General features: G+C 37.0%; 1 protein-coding gene across 12 annotated transcripts; it reads right to left on the bottom strand.

The window, feature by feature from the left end:
* Window positions 1-6969: 6969 nt before the first annotated feature.
* LOC18423656 (uncharacterized) lies at window positions 6970-25502 on the bottom strand. 12 transcript variants are annotated; one of them, XR_016061017.1, is made up of 7 exons: window positions 25257-25502; window positions 23244-25134; window positions 12259-14364; window positions 10931-11010; window positions 10785-10830; window positions 7896-7982; window positions 6970-7468 (listed from the first exon to the last, which is right to left on the bottom strand). XR_016061017.1 is itself a non-coding variant. In XM_088874160.1 (7 exons), the coding sequence occupies exons 2-6, from the start codon at window positions 24766-24768 to the stop codon at window positions 7900-7902; spliced, it is 1815 nt and encodes a 604-aa protein (XP_088730286.1). In that variant the 5' UTR covers window positions 24769-25134; window positions 25257-25502; the 3' UTR covers window positions 6970-7468; window positions 7896-7899. The 12 variants fall into 12 exon arrangements, 7 of the variants coding, with proteins under 7 accessions (XP_088730286.1, XP_088730288.1, XP_088730285.1 ...); XR_016061014.1 differs by lacking the exon at window positions 12259-14364 and adding an exon at window positions 20977-21043 and having other exon boundaries at window positions 25226-25453; XR_016061016.1 differs by having other exon boundaries at window positions 25226-25453.
* Window positions 25503-25725: the final 223 nt, after the last annotated feature.

Here is a 25725-nt window from a genome sequence, read left to right as displayed (position 1 = left end):
CTTGGTCACAAGAGAGCACCCAAAGCTTTGCAAGAACACCGTGAAGCAAGCTACTCTTGAGTCTTTTCCATTCCCCAGTACCTTAACATTTTATCTCTATATTGTTTCTATACTCTTGATATTCCAGAATTTCCAGCAATATATTGGGGTGCTTGTCATATTTTTGAGTTGTCGATTTGCTTATTCTTTAAAGCAAAAAGTTTATATAAAGTTGCAACCTTAAAATGTAGGATTACAAGTACACCTCAAAAATCTATCGAAAAATGTTGTTTTAATGCTGAAAAACCTCATATCTGATCATCTTGATATCAAGATATAAGAATATGAAAAAAAATAAGATTTTGAATGCAAGAAGTAGTGCATCTTACACACATTGTCTAGACCGTCAATTTTCAAGATTTTCATATGTTTATAGATCTACTTGATTTTAACTATTTTTAGAGTTTAAAATTTTATAATTAGATATGAAAATAGATTTTGAGATGTTCCTAAGATTTTTTTACACCAAAATTACATATTATGATAAAATTTGGAAGTGCACCTTAATTGGATAGTTTAAGGTTGCAACCTTATAGAAACCACACCATTCTCTAAATGCCCTAGTTGGAGTTTGTTCCCTATTTCATATTTGGTCATTTGGTATGATTAATAGCTATGATAAAGCATGAAATTAGGTGATAACAATTTGGGGATTTATTTTAATGATTTGAAGAGCTTCTAATTATAGATTATTATTTAGGCAAGCTTTTTATGCTCTCCCTACAATATAAAACTTATATACTTCCCCTTATCTAACCCTCCATTTTGAACAGAGGGCTAAGATGGCCCCAATCACAATGTCACGACTTTACACTAATTTATTTTTAATTTTTTTCTGTAAAATATTTTGACACCGAATTTTGGGCATCTAATCCTCTATCAAACTCGCACTTGTAAATAATATAAAAACAATACTCTCAATAAAATAAAATGACCAAAATACCTTTGAAAGATTTAAAGGGTATTTTGGCCATTATATTTTATCTAAAAATTATTTTAATATTGTTTGTAGGTGCGCCCAATGAGAAGATGGTACATACCAAATTTTATATTCATACCATTTGTATAAAAAATTAAAAATAAAATACTCTAAGGCGTCAGTTCTAAGATGAAACAATGAGTGGCTCACTTGATCAAAATTGGATGGTTGGATGGTAGGGGAAGTATAGATCTTCTATGTTGTAGGTAAAGTATAGAAACATTTCCCTATTGTTTGTGCGTCTTATGTAAATAGTTATATACATCTGAAGTGTTTGATAATATTTTCAAGTGAAGCTCAAAAAGATATTTTAATCTCTTTTTGAAATTTAAAAAATGTTATAATTGTAATCATATCACCAAATATTGCAAAGAACAGAAGAAGAAGGATGTTGGACAAGTGAGTGGCACTAAGGATTTTACCTTTGTGGTTGAAGAATGATTGATGGTGAGTTCCCCAGATCAGTGTTGCGTGGACTCATGAGCTACTCAACACATTTCCAACACCAAGAACAACATGGTAGACTTCAAATAAAAGAGTGACGGTGCTAGAAAACTTTACATAGGACCGTCAAACTTCCACTTCCTACCAGTGGTACTTTGACTCTTACTAATGTATTATATGCCCTAGATATAAGGAAGAACTTACTTTCTCTCTCTTTCTGGGATTGATAATAGTGGAGGTGATGTCTATATAAAAAATGGGAAAATAATTATTAAAAAAATAATGTTTTTGTTGTAAAAGCCACTATAGTTGGCAATATGTACAAGCTTGATCTTGATAATAAAATGAAGAGGTCATTTGCTTATGATGAGTGTTTTAATGTTTAGCATAAAATGCTTGGTCACATTGGTTATGAAAAACTATATAGACTAATGAAAGAAAATATAATCCCTTAGAAAAAAAAAATTCAAATGTGAAACTTGCTTAAAGGGAAAACTGCATAGGAGATCATTTCCTAAAGGTCAAAAAGCTCAAAACATACTTGAAATTATCCATCCTGATATTTGTGGTAAATTAAAACCCAAAAGTCTTGGTGGGTGTGAATATTTTATCACGTTTTTAGATGATTATTCTAAATACTCTTACACTTATTTAATGAATCATAAAAATAGAGCATTAGACAAATTCAATAAATTTAAAGTAGAAGTTGAAAGTCAATTAAATAAGAAAATAAAAATTGTTAAAAGTGATCGGGGAGGAGAATATATATCATATGAGCTTAATCAATTTTGCAGTAAGAATGGGATACATAGGCAAACCTCCATGCAATATACTCCTCAAAAAAATGGTATGGCCGAGAGAAAGAATTGAACATTGATTGATATTGTCAACTATATGATACAAGAAGCCAGTGTAAAATATTACTTTTGGGATGAAGCTATTATGGCAGCAACATACATATGACATAGAGTCCCTTCTAAATCGATTAATGTATGAGTTGTAGTTTGGAAGGAATCCTAGTTTCGATCATATTAGAGTATGGGGCTCTGTTCATATTCCTCATAAAAAGGGAGAGGGAAACTAGGACTGTGAGTGTATATTTGTTGGGTATTGTACTAATTCCCAGGGATATAGATTTTACAATGATGAAACTAAAGAAATTATAGAGTAGAGAAGCCCATTTCTTTGAAGACTTTCAAATATCAATATATAAGCAAGCTAGACTTTTTGAATAAAGTGACCAAGAGGAATCACCCGATCTTAGGACAACAAATGTAAGAAACTCTTCTAAATTTGATCGGACCCCTAATTTGTACGAGCGTAGAATGAGTACTAGAAAAATTAAAAAACTTAGTCATTTAGATAAATTATAATGAATTGAATGAAGTACCCCATAATTTTAAGGACGCAATCAGCTTCGATGAAGCAAATAGTTGGCTAGAAGCTATGAAGGATCAATATGAGTCCCTAATGAGCAATAAAACATGGGTCATAGTATATTTGCCTTCAAATAGAAAGACAATTGGTTATAAATGAGTATACTCTAAGAAATTTAACTCTGATGGTAATATTGAAAGATATAAAGGTAGGTTAGTGGCTAATGCGTTGTAAGAAGGCCTTGAGATAAGTCTTGGTATAGAAGGTTTAGAAAATTTGAAAACTTTGTTGGGTATGTCTGGACATGTGTGGTAACGTGTGTAAAATGAACACTCTAGTGGTGTGTGCGTGTGGTGTGATCTAGCATGCACCTGCAATCAGCCTATTATACTAAGATATAGAACAAACAGATAATGATCCAAAGAAATCTAATCTTATATGATAAGATCAAGATTTCTAAACTAAGCAGATAAGATAAGATTGAAAAGATCAAATCTACCCTAAACATATAAGCCAAAAAAACCTAATCTAACCCTTAGTCCTCTCTCTCTCTCTTTGTTCTGAAATTTCAAATCATTGAAAACATGAGAGAAAAAACTCAAAAATCACAGCGAGCCGAAATAGGGCAAAAAATGGGATTGCTGAAAATTTTCCAGCAGTTTTGTCGATAGTTATGTGTTGTCGTGTCACGCTGCGAGACTAGGTTCGAGTTGTGTTATCCAGAAGGTCCAGGATCAGATTTTGGGATCCTTTCCAATACATTTTTGGAGTTTTCGGCTTCTATAATTCTTGCTTTTCTGGATATTATTGTATATTCACAAAATGATTTTTACAATATTAGTGTGTGGATTTGAAGCTCGAGGGCTCCACAGTAAGTGCCAAAGTGTTCACGCTCGAATTTGCACCGATCTCTGAGCGAGATCAACTCAAATCTCTTTCACAACAAGTTAAATTTCAAATTTAGTAGAGAGAATGAGATCGCACAAATTATAGGTTTAAGGGCATCACAAATCTTTGCATATCCAGTTGTCATCTAAACCTACTGGCAGCACTAGCTCCAAAAACCATTTATTAGATCTTAAAACGCTTAAATATTAGCTAAATCTAAGAAATAAAGAAATAAACATAAACACAAAAATAAAACAAAAAATAAATAAACAAGAGAGAAAGATCGCGTACTTGAAAAATCGAGAGTTGGGACCCGTATCAAGATCGCGGGATGATTTACACATTTTGATGCTTTCTCTACCTTTCTTGAAGCATGGTTCTAAGGTTTTTGATTTAGATCTAGGAGAGCTTGTTCTTGGGATTTTGAATTTTAGAGAAATATTGAGAGGATCTGGGCTTATTGCCCCTAGAATAGGGTTTTCCAGGGATTTTGTCCCTAATGTTTTGGAAGTTCTCCATAATTTTCTAAGCGTTTTAGGATTTCTCACATTTTCCTAGGTATTTTGGACAAATTTCCTAACTTTTCAAGCTTTTTATTATTTTCTAGATATTTCTTAATTTCTAGAATTTTCTGGGAATTTCCTAATACTAGGGATTGTCCTAATGATTTTTTTTTGGATCTAGTTTCTAGGGAATTTGAGGGGGTACTTATATGCTTAAGCTAGGGTTAGGATTGAATTTAATTGATATAATCTCCTAATTCTATTTTGATTAGGAATAAGCCAATCTTTGAATTTTTCCATAATATTTCAGTCAAGATGGACTAAAAATTCTAAATAAGATAGCACTTGGACGAGAAATTCACCGACTAACGACAATCAGGCCATGCCACACGTTGTGCTACCCGACTCGCCTCATGGAACGCGGCCTGTGCACAAAATGGGGAGAGTCTCGCTCATGGGCAGTTTGGTAATTTCTACCTTTTTAATCCCATGGTCTATGTCTTTTAGATGGTAAATCGGATTTTGATGATCTTTGGGCCGTTAGAAAGCTCTCGAGACCTCTTATGACTTGGGATAGATTTTGGGACAATTAAACCCGATCTAAGTTGACTATGATTCATTAAATTTTATCCGGTCTTTAGAAATCATAACAAGGATTTCTAAGAATTCCTTGGGTGGGGGACGCCGGGTAGGTCTAAGTCGTCAAATAAGGATTACAATATTATTTGTGGACCGGTTTATTTGCTTTGTAATTATTCAATTTCCACCATTCATCCTTTAGAACTAGATCATTAAACAATTTGAGGGAACGATAGATAATCTTGACGGCGGAGTCTAAAATATCAATGAAGGAATCTGTGTACAGAATCGTTGGGGCACTAGTTTTGATGTACTTAATTCGGATTAAGAGAATCCGTATTCGAATATGTGGATCACATGAAAAGATTAAAAAAACAAAAGAACGAGGAGAAGTGGTAATTCTAGGGTTAATAACACAAGGACAGCCCCAGAACCCGGCAATTCTGGTGTGGACCACTACTTTTTTAAGTACTGCTTAGTGGGAGTCATCAATTTTTGGGCTCATATATGACATTCTCGCAAAACTATCAATTATGAAAGAGCAGGGATTTTTTGGTCAAATAAATGCAAGATGGGGATTTTTTTTCCTTTAAAGGTTTTTGTTTTATACGATTTCTAGATCATTGAATTCATCTATTATTTTCTTTGAATTTTATTTTGCATGGTTCTTTTGGTCTTATTTTATGCATGAGATACTTTATGGCTGTAAAGGATGATGGTATCTCGTCTTTATATTTGAATGAGCAAGGGAATTTGGCTATTTACATACTGTACTTTTTCTTTCAAATTGTTGCCATCTGTAATCCATTAAACAATGGCGTTTTCCCTTTCCACTAGTTCATATGTGAAGGACGTATACTGTACTTTTTTTTTTTTCAAATTGTTGCAAACTGTAATCGATTAAAAAATGGCGTTTTCCCTTTCCACTAGTTAATGTGTGAGTGTAATTATCTAAGCATCTGTAATGAGTCTGAGAATATCCTGAGTCATATTTGCATATAACATGCCAGACTCCAGAAATGGCCAACATATACATGGTCATGTTATACTGGGAATATGTTCATGAGTCGCATAATATATTGTTCAATGCTTTTGAAATGTTGCTACCTTACATAATAAAAGTAACAGTATCGCTGTGAGTGACACAAGTTGTGCTGCATGGCCATATTCTAGTGTCTACATGGGGCTTTGTATGTGCATGAAGTTCAAAAGTTGATCTGGGACCTGTTTGATAACTGAAAGCAAGTTCATGATTTGTAAATTGAAAGTTCCTCTTTGTTGGGAAGAAAGAAGTTATTGTAGGAAGTTTTGTATTTGATAATCGGAACGTTGAAAAAATTATGAATTTCTGTGTTTGATAACCTCCTGGAATGTTAAGTAAGTTCTAAATACCTGTGTTTGATAACATGGTGAAAGACTAGGAAATTTTGGGTATCTGTATTGGATTAGCTATAGAAGTAATAGACAAGATGTAAAATGTTAAAATTGAAACTTAGATATTATTTATTTTTTATTAATTTTTAAAATTTTATTTTTTGAGATAAAATATCAATTGAAAGTAAAATACGTTGGCTTGAAATAGAGATAAAGTTTTATTGATGAGTGAGAGAAACGTCCTAGAAGGATATATTTGTACAACAATTGAAGCAGATGTTGCATGATAAACTTCATTGCACCTCAAAATTGAAGCAGTCTCCAGATAACGTCAAGCACAACCTCAATTCAATATTGTGTACCAAATCACTAGTTTCCCAATCCATATCTTAAAATAGAAATCAATATATTTTCTTGACTATTATGGGTATACAATTTGTTGAGTTTTTTTTACAATTGTGAAGTAGAATAGGTGGTTTTAAATCTCATAAGTAGGTAATCGATGACTTTCTTCTTAAACCGAATACAAACTCTCTCGCTCTCTCGCTATTTCTCACACACATTCACACACACACATGCACACTCATATCTATCGGCGGTCATGGCAATTATGGATTTGGTTTTCTGTATTCTATTAAGCTATGCTATAATATCTTGAGCACAACATACAAACAAACATGCACAATTAATGCATCTATATGCAAGCAGTAAGAAACCAGCCCATTCAACAATAACATGTAATAGCTTCAACACAACGTAGACATACATTCACTACTCATGCATCCATATCCCAACCTCAAAAATATATCTCATTCAACAATAAAACAACGTTGTTGTTTGTCCCACAATGTTCCCAAAATAAAAAATAAAAAAATATTTAGACAACAATTAGAACTTTAATGAAAGCAAAGATTAGATGCTTAGGAAGATAGTCTTGAGATGCGGATATACCTTGAGGAAGACATCAACCCCTATTTCTTCCCCCTTTCACATGGCTTCAATCCGAAACATCTGTGCCAAATATCTTCTCCAATTCATTGAAGTATACTGGCAAAGACTTGCCTCTGTACTTTGTCACAAAAGTAAACTCTTGTAAAGATAACACACGTATGTATTGAATTTCTGTGAACATTGCACCTAAACTTGCCAAACCACAAAGAAATAGACAACAAATGCATTTCAACTCATCGCTGTACACTGATCCCATATGGCTGGTTCGGCAGTCACCATTCGATTAGCCTTATCCTAGCCAAAACCTGGTTGTCTCAAAATGTTTCTTACTTCCCTGTACATAAATATTAAGCATAAATAAATAATAAAAATTGAAAGGCATTATAGCTCAAACATAAATAGAGAAAATGCAGAGAAAGCTATAACAAAGTACCACAATGAATTTTAGTATTCATTGGAAGCTCTAAGTACAATCCAGTAACCAAGTTCTACAACAACGAGAATGTAGATCTATATCGCCTAGACCCTTTAAGGAGAAACATGATGGACTTTCTGTGCATGTGCTACATTGTTTCCCGACGAGTAAGGTCTATGCTGCATAATTTACAACAAAACATGTGCAGAATTTGAATTGTAAGCATTAAAAACATCCAAAGTCAACTTGTACATTATTCCCAATATATTTTTCTTTATTTTTATGTTTTCCACAAAATTTTTACAGTTTTTTAATTCCAAGGACGTATGATTTCTCGAGTAAACACCTCATCAGAAACAGCCATCAAAAGCACTGGAGTTCTCTTTCGGTACTCTCTTCTTCCTCTCATGGCATGCTTTCAAAGCCTGCACCTCTGCAACCACATTCATCACCCAGATTAAAAAACGCAAAAAGAAAAAATAAAATAATATAAGGTCAATATAGGATGCTCACACAAGAAAAATTAATGAGGCAAAAACAGGGAAGGAGGAAGTGCTCAGAAACTCTGTAATTAAACTGCATACATATCTTACTAAAAAAAAAAGCATACATATGTGAGAGCAGCGGGTCTGATTTGACAAATTCGAGCTGACTTTTTCTTTCGAGGAATGAAAATATAACTAGAGGCATGAAGATCCAATTAAGACATTTGCAAGTTAGCACTTGCTCTTTCAAAATGGGCGATAGGTCAGGTGGATTTAGAGCTCTTTCGGAGCTCCAAACCAAATCAAAATTTAGATAAGACTAATTTTGAAGGAGCAAGAAATTCTTTTGATGTGCCTCACACCTCAAAATTCGTTTTTCGGTGGATGGAGCAAAACTTTTGGTGCTCCACCTGTATCACACTCTCATTTTCCTTTATTGGTGAAGATCAATCATGTGATCACAGAAATCTGTCCTAAAAATAAATTTGACTGGAAGGTGGGAGGTACGTATCAAAAACTAGTATTTATGCATGCAAGGATTGCCAACCAGAATACCCTGAAGAAAGTCATGATTTTAAAGTATCGAACAATGGCCATTTCCTAAGCTATAGTTTTTCATGAAGTAACACAAGAATATATACAATTTACAAGGGATTTGGGCTGATTGTTTGGTGGTCGGGCATTGAGGGCTGCAACAAAATGTCCAATGTTTAAATTTCATTGCTGACCTAACAAAATAGTCTTAATATCATACAATCTAATAATGAAAATATAAATTGCTGTTATGTGATTTTCCTTAGAGCAAGATGATGCATCGTGATCAATCAATATGGTGCCCAGAACACAACCCTAAATTTATAAATTTATGGGCTTTTATGGCTTTCACAGCCATCCATCACCGGTATGTAAAGACCATAAAGAGCCTAAAGTCATCACACATATATTATCTCCAGAAGCTTCTGATCACTTGATCATGTGCATAAACATACATATTTTTGCAAATACTTACATTCTATAATCATACAACAAGTACATGGTAAACATCAGTGGGCAAATACCTCTACATGAAAAAAGTAATTGGACATACCTATCAAGTGTATTTTTCAAAAGACAAGATCTTTAATGACAGCTTCACTATGTTATTCAATCTCAATGTTCAGGACCTCCATGCAAGCATTTCCTGTATATGAACTAGATGCAAATGATCTTTCATATATACTAAATAGCACTGATCTTTCCAATGCCCCGTCCGTTTTGGCAACTACTATAGAAGAAAAAAAATGAACCGCATGAGAATTTCTTCAACAAATTTTCAGCTTCATAAGGAGATGGTAACATTCGGTACTGTACGATGTACCTTCTAGTGGATCTAAGAGTTGATTCAACAGATAGTAGCAAAGAAATCTAACTTTTTCAAGTGTGCTGATAAACAATGCTGACGGAGGCACCCCCCAACTCCCACACAAAAAAACCATCTACTTTCTAGTGAAGTAATTCATGGAAAAGACATTATTTGCTCAATTTTCTTTTGTTTGGACAGAACTAACATCAATGCAAAACCATCAGAAGTCTTCTCACATATGTTTCTCAAGTTATCTCATCAATAGAATTTACATCGAAGAGGAATCTTGACACTGGCATATAATTCTTGCATTAAATTTTTTTTAAAGGATTTGCTTGTATTGTTGGGTAAGGGAATTATATAGAAGACTCAATATATAACAGACACTACAAGAAAGGGAGAGAAACACAGGCAAATTCATACTAGAGATCGCAACTAGGGCCAGCACATCAACCTGCTCCTTAGTTTCCCAGTGAACATGTTGCAATGAAATTTCTATAGTGCAGCAATCTATATTCTAGAACATTTTGGGAGACCCTAATAGCAGAGCGCACCTCATTGAGCAAGTCTTCTTCCACAATGATCTACAACATATGCAACTATGATCTCACATTCGCATACCATCACAAGAAAAGAAGAACTTGACAGCAAAAACACAAGGGTAAAGAGGACCTTGTATACAATGAGAGAACAATCAAGCCATAAGATGCACTGAAAATGGTTTTTATACTGATTAACAACAACAAGAATGTGAACTTTGCTGATGCTTTTTAGGAGATGAAGTTCAGGGGATGTTTTCCCATTGAGAAGACAAAAAAGTCATGGAGCCCCCTTCGGCTCTCAGTCAATTGGCTCCCTGATTATTTATCCTTAAAATAGCAGTTGAAACTTTCATCATACTAATAATTAACAATATTTAATAAGAAAAGTAATAACATTAAAACATAAAGAAGAAAAAAAGTACCCAATAGAACTTCTATATATCCAATGAAGTAAATGACTTGAAAGAGTTAAATGGAAGCTGTTTAAGAGATGAATTTAACCAATCACTTAGCATACTCTTGTTTTATGTGAACTACACATCAATTCTGCCATGAAAAGCAAGACCAAATGGCTCCAGTGAATTCAAGAAGGAAATAATGAAAAGAATAACTACGATTTCATCTACAAATAAAAAATCTAAAGAAAGGCAACACCCAAAGAGGAGCCAATTCTCACTAAACAATCATGCAAATAACTCCAAGCCAATCAAAATATCTAAACCAAATTCATTGCTTAAACCAAATAACAACGTAAGTCAATCCAATGAAATAGTAAAAACCACAACAAAAGAAACATAATAATACACTAAAATAGATTTAAATTCATAACCCCAACTCTGTTAAGCTTGTGATGCCAAGACATTTACCTGGTTGGCAAGATTTCCAGTTCCTGTTGGTATTCACAAGGCAATCCTATGAACAAATATGGGTTAAAACACTTAAGAGTTTTGAAATATGTAGAGAGAGAGAGAGAGAGAGAGAGAGAGAGAGAGAGAGAGAGAGAGAGAGAGACCTGAAGAGCCAAGTAAAGGATGGCGTAGTGGTCGAGATGTTTCACATTGTTGTCTTCGTCATCCAAGTCACTTTGATGAACTGAGAAACCAAAACTGATAAGAAACCAAAACAAGTGAAAAAGAAACCGAAAACCCAAAAATCCATCATTTACAGATAATTTATCCCCAAAAAGAAAATTTTGATCTAAAAAATCTTCTGCAACAACCCATCAATCCAAATCCCTTTTGGATTGATGAGAAAAATTAAAAACAACAAAAAAACATACCTAAAATAGCTTCAAGGGCTTCAAGAGTGAGGACATAATGATATGAGAGCTGATGAAGCCTACAACCCAAATTAGGGATAGAGGGATTTTCACAAAGAGAGAGAGAGAAAGTGCATGAGAGCTCTAGAAGAGAGAGTGCAGAGGTGTGAGAGCCCTAGTGCACAGAGAGAGAGAGCGCAGTGGTGTGAGAGCTCTAGAGGGAGTACAGAGGTATGAGAGCCCTAGTGCACAAAGAGAGAGGGTAGAGGTGTGGGAGCCCTAGTGCACAAAGAGAGAGTGCAAGGGTGTGAGAGCTCTAGCGAGAGAGAGTGCAGAGGTATGAGGGGCCTAGAGAGATAGAGAAGGTCGGGGATGAGAAAGAACACAGGAGAGAGTGAGAGAGGCACGAGAGAGGACCTGTGCACTAGCTGAGGAGTGCAGCGCGCAGGCTTTTTTCACGGGTTTTCACAGGGGCAAAACTTCCTTTTTTAAGTTTCATGGTTTTTCATGGAACATTTTTTATGAATAAAGTGAGAAGAGGAATAGTAAAATGAAGTTACTTATTTATCTAACCTTTTTCTATCAAACACAAAAGATAAACAGTAACAGGTAAGTTCCAACTTCTGAAAAGCAACTTTCTGTTATCAAACACGTCCTTGGTGAATTTGCAAGAAGGTGGGTGTAGGTAAAAGGTTATGGGCCTCAAACTCTCTCGTCCACCACATTGGGGCCATACTTGAGCCTTAGCAAATTTAAATTGACAAAGTCTGCAAAAATAAAGGTAGGGTGTTTTGCTTATTTCTTAGTGTGTGTTAGGGAGCCTATGTGGACGTTGTGTTGTCAAAAAATAAAATAAAAATATAGATATAAAGGAATAGTTAGTTTGTCCATACTTTCAAGATTCCTACGGTAGGCCATACTTAAGCCTAGACTAATTCTGTGTCAAATATGAGTTGTGAAAGGAAATGTAGTTTTGTTTATTTTTTAAAGTTCCTTTTTTTTTTGGTATGTTTATGAGTGCATTGACATTCTAAATAAAAAATTTAATGTACTAGACCTATGCACAGCCAACCACCACGCACATAATCTCTTCCTTTGCCCATCTGTTGCCTTCTTCCGAAATTTTAGTGGTCCACCTTAGAGCGGGAACGGTTTATGGAATGGTTTGAGCAAGTAAACTGAGCTCCTTCGGGAGGGATGTCGATAAGCTGGTTGTGGAAAATGAAATCTGAAAATTGAACCATAGCCGGTGAGATTGATTGGCTGGAGTTGCAATCAGAGGACCAACGGGTGACATTAAAGTCCCCGCCCCAACACTAGGAGGCCGGGCCTCAAGGCTATGGTCTGTAATTCAGCCCAGAACGAGGGCCTGAGGCTGTCGGGATTGGGAACATAGACCGCCAAACACTTCCATTGTGGCTTGTCAGACGATCGAAAGACAATTGCCATGGTTGAAAATTGGCCTAAGTTAAAATATACGCCCTGAATACCCAAATACTCCAGATAGCAGAGAGTGGGGGAGGGGACTTTGGTTTCGATCAGGGCAAGGAAGGAGGGTGAGAACTCAGCATAGATGTCTCGAACCACGTTTCTTTTTTGTGGGTGGCCCAGGCCACGAATGTTCCACATCAAGATCCTCATTGGGAGAGGCGAGTTTGGTCAAAGCACTGGCTAAAGAGCCCAGATGGGCAGGTGAAGATAGTGGGGGGTCCGGTAGCTGTCTTTTGTCATAGTTTACCCCAAAGCTAGGAGGTTAGACAGTTCTCTTTAGCCCTTTGTCTTAGCTTTGGAGGGGGAGTTGATGTCAGCAGAGATGGAGACTTCCAAAACCTCCCTGGGGCCGTTGAATTTGAAACCCATGACCCTCATGACTTCAAGAGCATTGCCTTGAGCATAGTCCATGTCATGGACAAATGTGCAGTCAACCGAGATCACCGATTCCGATTGGAAGCTATCAAGCGAGATCCGGGATGAAATTGGGGATTCAAGGGACCAGGCAAAAAAGGTGTTGACCAGGGGTGGAGAGTTGAGTCCAGGAGATGAGGTGGATCCCACCAGGGGAAAGGAGGGAGAAGAGGAGACCAGAGTGGTTGCCGGAGACGTTGAGTAGGGTAGGAAACAAATAGGGTTCGGAGTAAGGGCGACGAGGGAGAGGAGCAGGGCTTGATGGAGGGCCGGTGGGTGGGGGAGGCATTTGATGGGGCGAAACAAGGAGTAAGACCAGATCTGTCACCTCCTTGGACGAATTTATGAAGGGATGCGGGGCAATCGAACCACAGTATGGGGGTGTGGCCTAAATTCCTGTTAGGTTGTGGGGCTCTGGCAGGGGGAAGAGAGTGTTGTTGTCTCTGTTGAGGGCGCAAATCTGAGGATTGAGAGGGAGGGGAAGATCCCCACAGTGGGGGGTGGGGGTGAGGAGGGCCGAGAGGAAGGGTGGATGAAAGGTTGGGGGAAAGGCCTTGGGTTGTGAGGGAGTGAGGGCCAGTGCAGGGAAGCGGGGAATGGTGGGGGAAGTAGAGGTAGCGCAAAAGAAGACGAAGAGGGCACCGGTGGAAGGTCCAGGATGGTAGCCGAGATGAGGACCCAAGACAAAAAGTGTGGGTCAGATATGGGAGTGTGAGTTTCTATTGCTGCAAGTCCTGTGGGATGAGAGGGGTACTGTGATAGGTGACGCCTCCAAAGGCAACCCACCCGTGCTCTGCAATAGCAGCCAAATTACAGTCAGAGGGAAGAAGGGATGCCTTGTTGCTGTATTGGCCAAGGGTTGGTCGGGAACTAAGGCAACAGAGGAGGGGGAAGCCGAAGAGGGAGAGCCAGTACACATAATGGAGTTGGAGAAGGAACACGTTGCTGACGTTACCAAAGGGCCACTTTCCAGTCGGTCGAATGTGCTGTCATAGGTTGAGAATAGTTGACCGTTGGATGAGGAGAGGAGTGGACACCCTTGCCGCATGGGGAAGGAGGAATGGATGGTGGGGAGGCAGCCATGTGATCCCTCACGAGCGTGCTTAAGACGGTGACCGGTATATGTGGTGTAAACGGGACAGGTGAGAGACATGTGGTGGCCTCCCTGCCTCTCCATGAAGGGTGATTGGAAGACAGGGTGTGGACCATCTGGACTGCCAGGGGACATGGATATCAAAGAGGGCACTTCCTGTGTTCTTGTTGCAGCAACAGTCATATCCTTTCTAGAAAAAAAGGAAAGGATGTTCTTCAATTACAAATAGAGAAAAAAAACATTACCATAAGCAATAACCATCTCGAGGACGCAATTGCCAACAGAAAGTAAACACTCAGAAAGTAAACATGATCAACTACCAATATTTTGAGCAGAAACTTTGCTCTTTGTAAGGGAGATTTCATAAGATGGCCAGATAGGAAAGGCAGAATAATTCACATGAGCAAGCTTTAGAGAAGAGAGGTCCAAAACTAAGATAAAGATACTACGAGGGTTACAGATATGCTGGCACATGACAGATTAGGAAATCTAATAGAAATTAAGAATGAAGCTTTTAGGAGGACAAATTTGTTGCTCCCTAATGAGCCATGAACACAACATATGTTTTCCATAATATAAAGAACCAAGAAATACATAAACATTTATAAAGGAATGACAAGCACCGGTTGATCTCAAATGGAACAATCATCAATCCAGTTCAAATTCCATTTAAGTTCTACTCGGAAAATTAGTCGACCTCACCATCCACAAGGCTATTGAATTTGTAAACCTCAAGAAATTGATTGATTTTGAACTCAATCAGAACAATGTTATATCAGTTTCGATTTGGCTAAATTTCATCAGTGATCTTCTAGAAACTATAAATGTATAGAACAATTTAAGTGAAACTGCATATCTCAGGGGCAGTTATGGCATCTTAAGAGACTTAGGTTTTATTTCAGAACCTAACTGAGCTTTTGCAGGCAGGATAAAGACCCTCTAGCCACAAAAATACCTGAATGCACTTTAGATCCATGCTCAGCTTTGGACATTACGATATCCTAGAGAGAAATGCAGAGAACTTGGAACAGTTACTCATGGAGTGCTAAAAAGCCAAACAGACAAGATTACAAGCATTTTACTTTATTGAAAAACTAGCCTGCCATTGCCTTTGCCTCGTACAATTCAACATGTTGGAAATATGGCCTATCAAGGCCTAAATTCTAGTAGTCTCTCATTCAGTGGGAGCAATTGAGAGATTGAGTCTTGCGAAATGGAGCCCAGATTCTTTTACCCCAAGTACGCATAAGGCATCGAGAGTTCACGTGTTGGGAAAGCAATTTCTCAAGGAGGTGTGAGGGTCACCTCCTAGTCAGGATTTTATAGGTTAGCCTCATGTTTAGCTGCAATCGGCCAGGGCTTGGAGAATCCAAATGAGAAAAATAGAACCCGAGTACTTATTGAGTATTTGCCCTGTATGGAATGGTAAAGACTTATGGAACATAAGTCCGTATCCTGACACGAGACCATTGCATGGCATATGCATTTTCATTTCATACGGGAAGCCACTCTTCCAAATGCATTATCCGAGTTTGGAAGAGCCAGTGCACATGTGCTTTGAGAGGACCCCTGTAGTTGAGTTGGATCATGTCCCACAGGGGTACACCTGTAATCCATTGAGAGCCGAATGATCGGAAGTTCTGGCTCAGCAACTTTGATATGACCAATTATGTGTCCCTGCTTTAGACTGTGGAACATAGGACTATTGGGTCGATCTGAGACTCGGCAGAACATTATTCGAGACTAACCCAATGGAGTACTCCGATACCTATAGTTATTAGCCTGAGATCTCACTATACCTTTTGTCCGATTTTATAATGATGAGAAAAACCTAATAATTACTCAAAAATACTTCAAATATTTATTGTGAATTTTAGAGAATTTTTCAAAATTTTATTTGATAGAAAAAATGAGGGTTTTCATATTGTTTGACTCAAATTCCACTTTAGTCTTGACCTGGTGGTGCCATGTGGCATCTGAGTGGCCATAGGGATGCCACATGGCACCCCATACCTCACTCTAAGATCACCGCCCCAGCTGGGCACTCATCCCTTGGCGGGGGACTAGATTGGCATTTGGTAGCTTGTTTTATAAGGGGTTGTGTTATGGTGTCTTGTTATATATTGTTATATTTTGTTATATAATGTTATAAATTAAGGCCCCATTTTTGTCACATATCTTAATTAACTCACACGTGAGTCATGCATGGCGTGTGTGAAGTTTAATTAATTTATTTATTTGACATTAAAGAGAAAATACATTTTCAAATTTGAGTTGAAAAATATCTTCACACATGTTTGAAGGGGACATTATCTTTAAATTGATTAGTTTGAAATTTTAGATCTACAAAGTGATTGGCTTTGATAAAGTAGAAAATCTACACATGTGTGAGCTTTGCCAATTACTTATTTGCCCTTTAGCCTTTGTGGTTATCTACTCTAATACATTACTAAAAAACTAAGGGTATTTTTGTAAAGCCATATTGGATACAATTGGAACAAAAACATGGGCCAAAGACAAAATGGTAAAGTGGCATAACTTAAGGTTAGGGTGAATAATAATGATGCGAAATCCCATCCCTTCATCCTAGTGGTTGGATGGGGATGGGTGGCTAAGTATATTAGCCTCTCATGTGCCTTTGGATTAGTGCATCATGGGTGTTGATTGAATTCAAAATTACAATGATGTTATAAAAGTACATCATGAGATCTTTAACCCTAACTATCTCAACTCTTGAACCATTTTGGAAAATTGTTGCTCCCCTCCTTCTTCTAAGGTTTTGTGAGAGAAAATTGAAGTGAGAGAACTTTTAGAGTTCCATTAATGGTGATCTTGATAGTGGTCCTCTTTTCTTATGCTTAAGTCCATAATATGCATTTATCAAGGTAAACTCCATTGAATTTTTTTTTTCTCATAAGATCATATCCTTGGCATCTATAGTTGCTGGAGTTTTGAATTTAGAAAAGTTTCATTGATCTTAGAATCCCCATTTGATCATCTTTTCATCATGCTTATTCATAGCGTGGTCCTTCATGAGTTATAGCCTATACGCAAGAGAATCCATGATCATGCATAGTATCTATTAATTACTTTGCTTCAAACAAATCAAATAATTCAGTCTCAGAGTGTCACTCCATTTTCAGAACTTTTTCATTATGCTTTTACCTATCGGGGTTCATAATCTTTCCATACAAGACTGTTTTGGTGGTCCGGGGACCACCATGTGTAGTTTGGCAATAACTTTCTTGTTCTTTATCTAATTCGATTCAAACCTTTTTCATTCTGTTTTGGATGATAATGCCAGTGTGTTGAGATCTTAAGAAGTGATTTTAAGGTGCGTAACTTCTTCCCATTTTGATTAGACATTCTTGTGAGATTGAACCACTTTTGTACAATCCGAAGGGACAAAATTAAGTCTTTATAGGGCCCGATTGTGTGGCCCCGACACAAGGGTTCGAAACATGGCTTCCCTATTTTAATTTGGCATTCTAATTCCCTGTTTAGTTGATTTTATTCTTTAGAATTTTGTTTAGATTAGTTGCATGATGTATTAAGCTTTGGGACATAGTTTATATAATTTGTACTATGAAAGTGTAATTCATAAGCTAGTCTTGCTTTATATGTAATTGCCCCATAAGGGGTTAATATTTAAGTTTATTTACAGTGGTTATATAAGGCTAGAAATAGTTGTAATTGTTATGTAAAAGGATTGGAACTTATTCACTTAGCTTGGTTTTTAGCAAGTGGCTTGTTGAATGTGTCCATTTTGCCCTGTTTTTCGGCTTTAAAATTTGCTCTAGTCTTTGTATGCACTTTCACAATTCTCTCAAATGCAGGTCTAAAAAGTTTATTAGGCTATGCGCAGTAAGACTGCGAAGTACCAATCATACCAAGTGACTATGTATATCATATGCAATATTTCCAGGAACGAGGATTTGCAAAGCATTTATCAATTGAACTTCCATCACCTTACCTTCCAATAACTAAATCCCAGATTTAAACATTATAATTTCGGAAGCCATAAATATCAGGGATGCAGTAAATAACCATCTAAGGCTGGTATTAACATATTTTATGTTCCTAAAATTCGATCTTTGTAATTAGACAATCCAGTTCTTTGATAATTTTAAAGGAAAACACTTAGCAAGCAATCATTATGTTCATGCAATGGCCCCCTTAGATTGTCAAAATGATCCATGACTAAGATTACAAAGAGTGGGCCACATGTACAGCACATAATAGGCAGTAACCTAGATAAAACCTCAATTTCTTATTTTTCAAAAGTTTAATTGGTCTATTGTAGGGTTCTCTTGAGATATGGAAATTTTACTTCAATGGTTGGAAGATGGTAGAAATTTCGTGCAAAACTTTTAGATTTAAACTACTATCTTAAAGAGATTAAAATCAGCTGGATGCAGGCTCTTTGCTTGGCAGTTAGGCTAGGGTTTATGGGGCTCCAGCACAGAATCTGCAGTTCATTTCCCAGATAACCAATGTAGGAGAAAGAAAATCATCAATCACAACAAGGGAGATGATAGTTCCTCATTCAACAGAAAACATGTAGGACCCCAATATTGACCATCCGTGGCATATCCAGACAGTGGAGATGACCATAACTTAGTTACATGTTAACAATTGTCCATCAAGGAGAATCATGAATCATCTTCACCATCTCGGTAGATCAACAAAGGTTGAGAATGGGGTCCTATATGTTCCATTTAGGATGGGGTCTCATATGATATTACCTTAACAAAACAATCTTATATTGGAAATATTGAAATATACTTAACACTATATGAATTGCATGTGTACAGTGCAATGGAGGCTCTAGGACAGTTTTCTGTGATCAGTTCCATCACCATTTAAATTTAATCCACTGACGTACACTTAAATTTTTGGTCCCCAACAAAACCGATTCCCCTAAAACTTCAACAATCAAATATTACTCTAATAATACATACCCAGAAAACTAGCCAATTGAATCTCTGTATGCTACCTATTGGTGAACTTATCCAAAGATAAAAACAATATATAAGTTTCTCGGTGCACAAACAGAGAGCACGAGATGCCAATGTCTATATGGTTTCTTCCCATAGTAAAAGGGAAGGATATATGTTATCCGTCAGTTATGGGGACATGCCCATGTTAGCACACTTATTTCAAGAATATAAACATATTGACACTGCTAAACAACTGCAGCTATGAAAAATATATATTTTAACAAATGGTATTGAAAGGAATCCATTCAATCCAAACTTCTAATGCACAGGGTAGAGTCCACCATCAATGGCCAAAATATAAGTTAAAAACAAGCAAAAACAAAATAAAACGAAATACTAGTTAGACACAAACATGAATCCAACCATGTATGGATGCATATATGCATTATAACACCATGACTATTACAAGCAAATGTTCATGGAATCAAGAATGACACTCATTAATGCTAATTGTGTTAAATAGGAATGTGTTAACATGATTGATAATTATGCCATTGAGTTTCAAAACCATATTTTGATACTGTATGACAGGTGTTTTGAAGGGATTGACCCATATGTCTATTGGTTGCACAAAGAGCCCCCACCCAATTTTGATGAAGAAATTATGAGCGTTTTGCTCAAATTTTGTATGATTTTCACCATTTTAATGCATTTATATGAATGCATATGTGTTTTGATATATTTGGACTCAATTTTATTGAAAACTGGCCCAGGATTTCAAGTTAACAGTCTAATTTTTTTCCCCACGGTTAAGATTTGTCACCACAGAGACCACAGTTTCAATCCAAATTCCTTTTTTTTGGTAGAATTTGAACCTAAAAGGATTTTCGACCTTTTGGGTCACATTTGAATTCATCTCAAAGCCTTTTGTTTTGAATATGCGGTAATCAAATCACATGAATATCTCTCCCACTGATTTGACCGCGGTTAAGCATTTAAATGTTGGGAAAAGGTTATGATGACGATGAAGCATTTAAATGTTGGGAAGACTTTAAAATCATCTCCAAATATATGGTTTATCACCCAAATTATCACTTTGATCTTTTAATCATGTTTAAAATTAGAGCCTTTTCTTCTAATTCCATGATTACTGAATCATTTGAAGCAAGGCCCAATGTGGATTACATTTCTTCCCTTAAGAGTAAGTCAAGCACATGTCACTATAGTGCAAGGGGGACTCTCTTTATGCACATGTACACATGTCCTTGACAAGGGTTGTTCCCAGTAGTGTGGTTGTCATATGTACATGTTGTGTAAAAGTTGTTGAGGATTTGGTCGTCGTTCTCACAGGCCTACATCTCCATACAAGAGACCACACAAATCTCCTGGCCTACTAACCATAGCTAGGAATTTCTCCAACCTCAACAAGGGATGACCCTCTGTAAACCCTTTTCAGTAATACCACATGCCTAGGTGTAAGGAGATGACCAGGGCCATAGACCGCCTAACCCTTGGTCAGTCAAAACATTACACTCTCCCACATAAGTGTATGATGCACTACAAATGTTAATCACTTGCCCTCATGGCCTTTAAAGGCTACACAGCCTAAAATGCATTTTGAGTAGGTTACGAGAATCAACTTGGAATCACCATTTTCAAAAGGAAATACTGACCCCTAAAGAGAATTTGGCTTATACGGTACAGCATGCCAAATCTTGCTCAAAACACCTACCAAAATAACTTACTGTTCATATTTAGAATATAAGAATCCCTCCCTTGGCCAACTATATAAAATAAATAAACTCAATTGGTTTAGTCTTCAATTATGAAACTTTTGGAATATGCAAGCTAAGAATCAGTACCTGAAGAGGTGCCTCAACAGGATCAACCAATTGATGGAGAGGCCATAATTACCACACATTTTTGTGCCTGTGATTTGCATCTGTATGATTATAAAGAATAACACAAGCCAAAAAATGCTTTACAATGAAATACCAAAAAACTCTGCTAACTCGAGTTTTCTTCTCCTAATTAAGTCATTCGAAAAGAAATAAGTGATGCTTAAGAGAAGAGAGTGTAACTTCCCCATAAAAGATTTTAATATATTGTAATGGGATCTGAAAAATCCAATCAAGTTTAAGGCTTCATTCAAAACATATTATGGAGGATTTTTAAACAAGAAAAAACTTGTACTATATTTAGATTTTATTCATGAATTGGGTCCAAGAGACCATTGAATTCTTTGATTTTGTCCAAATATTTCCAGAGCCGTTTCATAAATTCATATCTTCCTTTTCTCGATACAATTTTATATAATACAAAATCATGGAAGAGAAAACAAAAAGATAAGAGAAAAATTTGGTTTATTAGAATTTTCAATTGATAACCATTGGAATGGATTGGCAACAAAGAATGTACACTGCTTATTTATGCACTGGCGTAGCGAAAAACCTACGCTGCTTGTTCCTGTATCACAAACCCATGATCAAAAAGCGGTGCTCAACAGTGTTCAAGAACTTAGGCTGTGTTTGGGTATTCGGGAGCACTGGCCCTTAACATTGGCAATGCACTAGGTGCAGCACCCTATTGTATGCCTATAATAGAAGTGGAAAGAAGGAGGACCCTTTTCCATATAGAATGCACTTAGCGGCATTTTGCATGTTCACCCAATGTGAAAGGGTTATGGTAAACCATAACCCGTTCACCAACGACACAATGTCACTCAAACTGGGTTGGAATAAATTAAATGCATCTCTCCTTAATGAAGCCTAAGGAGTCAACTTGGATAAAAACACAACGGTCACTAACTTGGGACTATTTTTTTTTTGAGAACGTTCACGGTTAATATTATTATCAAGGGGGTACAAAAGTATGGGGACCGGGTCTCTCAACCAAAAAATGGTCACTAAGAAGTGGACCTGTACAAAAAGGTCGGGCTAAAACAACACCCGAGAAGCAAAAATTAAGATGCCAAATCAAATCAACCCAGGACTCAGGTGGGTCATAGGAAACTCAGCAAGGGCATTTTTACAGTTATCATTTATTTATATTAAAATTTTGAAGCATAAAAATTTCGATATAAATTATAAAATTCCAGAAAATAAAACTAGACTCAAGTCTAAAAAGGATATCTACATGACAACATGTGCGTGAGCATGTGAGAGACAATATAAACATGTACTGTCAAATTAGGATAGCCGCTGTGGTTTTTTCTCTTTTTGGTGTGGGGGAAGGGGGCGGGGGGGGGGGGGGGAGGTTGGGGGTGGTGCACTGGGGTTGGAGGAGGAGAGATTATTTAAGATAGCTTCTCACTTATTGTTGACTGTTTCTGTCGAGGCTTTCGTCTTTTATATGAAAACTTATAGCATTTAATAACAAAAACTTAGGTGGTAAATAACGGCTTGGATGAATTTTCCATCACTCAACCATCACTTGCAAGAGTCTATTAGGAAATTCATACAGGTGAACCTCTCTGTTAAAGCTTTCCTCTTTTATATGAGAACTTATAGCATTTAATAATAAAAACTTAGATGGTAAATAACGGCTTGGATGACTTTTCCATCACTCAACCATCACTCGCAAGAGTCTATCAGGAAATTCATACAGGTGAATCTTAAAGAAGCCAGTCATCATGGTTATGAACTGGTTTCTTGCTGAGCTTGCCAGAATCATGTGAGTCAACCGGACATGCCTGAGTCAATGAACTATGTTAAAACAATGTTCTGTTTTCTTATAATCGACAAAAGCTGTGTCAGTGTCAAAATTCATTGAACCATTGACCTCTTACATTTTACATGAACCATTCATGAAAGTCATTGTGATCTGCATACCTTCACAACATAGTCAATGCCAAAATCGTAAATAAATCAGACCTCAATGGATATTTTACAATTGAAACCATTTCACCAAAAAAAGAAAAATCACAATAACTGAATAGAAAGAAATGACATCAGAAAATTTTCAATAACTTATGAAATAATACAGAACCAATATTGGAAAACAGAGTATCAACATGGTTGTGATCATCAAGCTCTCAGAAAAGGTTCTGTCCAACAAGTTTTTGCCACACTATTGCCTCTTCACAATCTTCTATATCGCCTAAATTTTGAGATCAATTGAATGTACCTACCCTTTTCCACCATCTGGCTTATAATCTCATTTGCCAAAGAGACTTTCCCAGCACTCCGAAGGTTTTCCACTAGCGTACTATACACCTGGAAATTAGGGTTACAACCCCTTGATTCCATATCCTTGAGCATATAGCATGCATCCTCAAATTTCCCAGCCATACAGAAACCTCGAATCATGGAATTATACGTGAAGACATTTGGGAGGTTCCCATTATTAATCATATCATGAAAGAATTCTTGAGCCCTGTCCAGTTCACCCCACGCTATAAACCCAGTGATCATCACAGTGTAACAAACCACATCAGGCATACACCCCCTGCTAAGCATTTCTTCAAAATAATATAAGCATTCTTCAAGCTTCCCTGCACGACTGAACCCATCAATCAAAGCTGTGAAGTGAATAACACGAGGGTGGCAACCCACTTCATCCATATAATTCAATAGCTTTGAAGCGGCTGCAGGCTTGTTTCCTCTACCTAATACATTAAGCATAATGTTATACGTATGAAAGTCTGGGGCAAAGCCACTCTCACTCATTTCTACTAAAAATCGGTGCAACTTATGTAGCTCACCCATTTTGTACTTTGCAAAAATAAGGATGTTATATGATAGTGTATCGGGGGAATGTCCATCCCGAAGCATTTGGTTGTAGACCCATTCAATCAATTTATACAAATTTGAACCCAATAGAGAGTGGAGAATAGCATTATAAGAATGCTTAAAAGGACGGTAATTGAAGGCCTTGGTCTTCAGAAATCTCTCCACTACTCTCCTGGCCAAGCCCACGTCCCCACAAGTGCATATAAGAATGTTGAAAGTTCTAGCAGTGGCAGGAATGCCATTTCGGATCATTTCATCAACCAACCTCCACATTGGTTTAAACTCCCCAGTATCTGAGAAGATTTCCAACATTAGATTGTATGTGTTCGAGGTGTGTCGGTAATCTTTTTGTTGACCTAACCATACAAAGAATTTGTAGCCCAATTTAGCACTTCTCTCCCTATTGTCATCGGTTATACCCCTTTTTATCTTAAGCAAGACTTCTCGAACAATCCGGTTAGTGATAATGGGTTCCATAGCATCCAATTCACATCGCAAATCGAACCCTGGTCCATCTTTTCGCAGTACTTCAAATATTTTATTGGCTTCCATAACAATGCTATCATAAAATAAATGCCCCAAAGGAGAGCGGTTGCAATTTTGAGTGAAATTTTCAGGTGGATTATCCCCATAAGTGAAACTTGCCGATGGGTCATCCTCATGAGCATCTGTTCCACAAGAGAGAAGCTCATTCAACACAAGAGACTCCCCAACATCTTGTTCTAGTTCTGGTTTTTGTGAGCTTTTCTCTGCAACATCACTGTCGATAAACATGCGATTTGAAGAATGGTTTTCTACATTCTGTTCTGATGGTTCTTTACCTCCCAACTCTTCACTATTTCTAATGATACCGCCAAATATAGACCTTGAAATTTTTGGACAGTTACGAATAAACCGACCGCCATTGCAAACAAAAGAAAACATTTAGAAATATCGAGAAAACCCAGTGGTCATGCTTTCTTCAAGGTTATTTCCTTGAGCAAATCAACCAAGAATTTTGCATCAAACAGTTCAGTGGTGATTTCGGTTTTTCAATTTGACTTAGGTAAGCCCAGTAGTCACTATTCTCTCTCTAGAATTGACATATTTTCATGCCAGTAATTGCTCCAATCACCAAGAGACAGGTTGAGAAAACATGGTACTTACCCAAACTTCAACCAAAGCTTGCCAATGTTGCAAATAATGGTGAGGGAAAAGCATCACAACCGAGTTTCAGCAAAATCTATCAACTTTGAAGACGTTGCGTGATCTCCAAAACAAAGCAGGTCTTTGCTCTCCAAATATTCGATACTATCTCAAACAAAATAAAACAAAAAAGGATTTTGGTTACTGTTACTCGTTTATAAGGGAAGAGAGAGGGAGAAAATCAATGGATAGCTACCTCGGGTAAGAGAGATTTGGTTGATGCTTACTGGATTTCTCTTCAGTTACGCTCCCGTGGGTGCACGGAATGAATCTTTTGATATCTTAATGTCAAACTCATAGACATCCGAGTGCAGTTACCTCCTAATTCGATTCAGGAAAAGATTCGGTGGTCCGGATTACCACCGTCAACGCAGAGACGAGATTGAGTCTGAAAGGAAGGGGTGGATTTTCTGGGCCGGCCTTAAATTTCTTGTGTGAGAGGTTTTCTTAAATGAAGATTCAGATGGACACGTGTTAGTGAACTTTACGTCGTACACCTAATCAGTACCAAAAATATATTTATCATTTAAAAAAAAAAAGGAGAGTTTAAAGGACCATTTACTTTTGTCACAATCTCTTTTGGAAAAGATTTCTATACTTTCCCTTGAGCATGGATCAAGATCTATATTTTCCCAATAATATAGATGATCTATATTTTTTCTACCATCCAATCTGTCAATTTTGATCAAGAGAGTC

This window comes from Amborella trichopoda, chromosome 8 (genome assembly GCF_054954075.1).
Source record: "Amborella trichopoda isolate Santa Cruz 75 chromosome 8, AtrichopodaSantaCruz75HAP2 v2.0, whole genome shotgun sequence".
Lineage (NCBI taxonomy): Eukaryota > Viridiplantae > Streptophyta > Magnoliopsida > Amborellales > Amborellaceae > Amborella > Amborella trichopoda.
The sequence above is the reverse complement of the archived record's forward strand: the minus strand, read 5'-3'. Positions and strand labels throughout refer to the sequence as shown.

Coding starts and splice junctions, on each gene's coding strand:
- LOC18423656 (XM_020674456.2), bottom strand. CDS start 24,768: ATGTTTTCTTTTGTTTGCAATGGCGGTCGGTTTATTCGTAACTGTCCA. Junction 21,044..23,243: donor AAGCCAGATGGTGGAAAAGG/GTAGGTACATTC, acceptor TGCAAATCACAG/GCACAAAAATGTGTGGTAAT. Junction 14,365..20,976: donor CTGTTGAGGCACCTCTTCAG/GTACTGATTCTT, acceptor CTTTTTTTCTAG/AAAGGATATGACTGTTGCTG.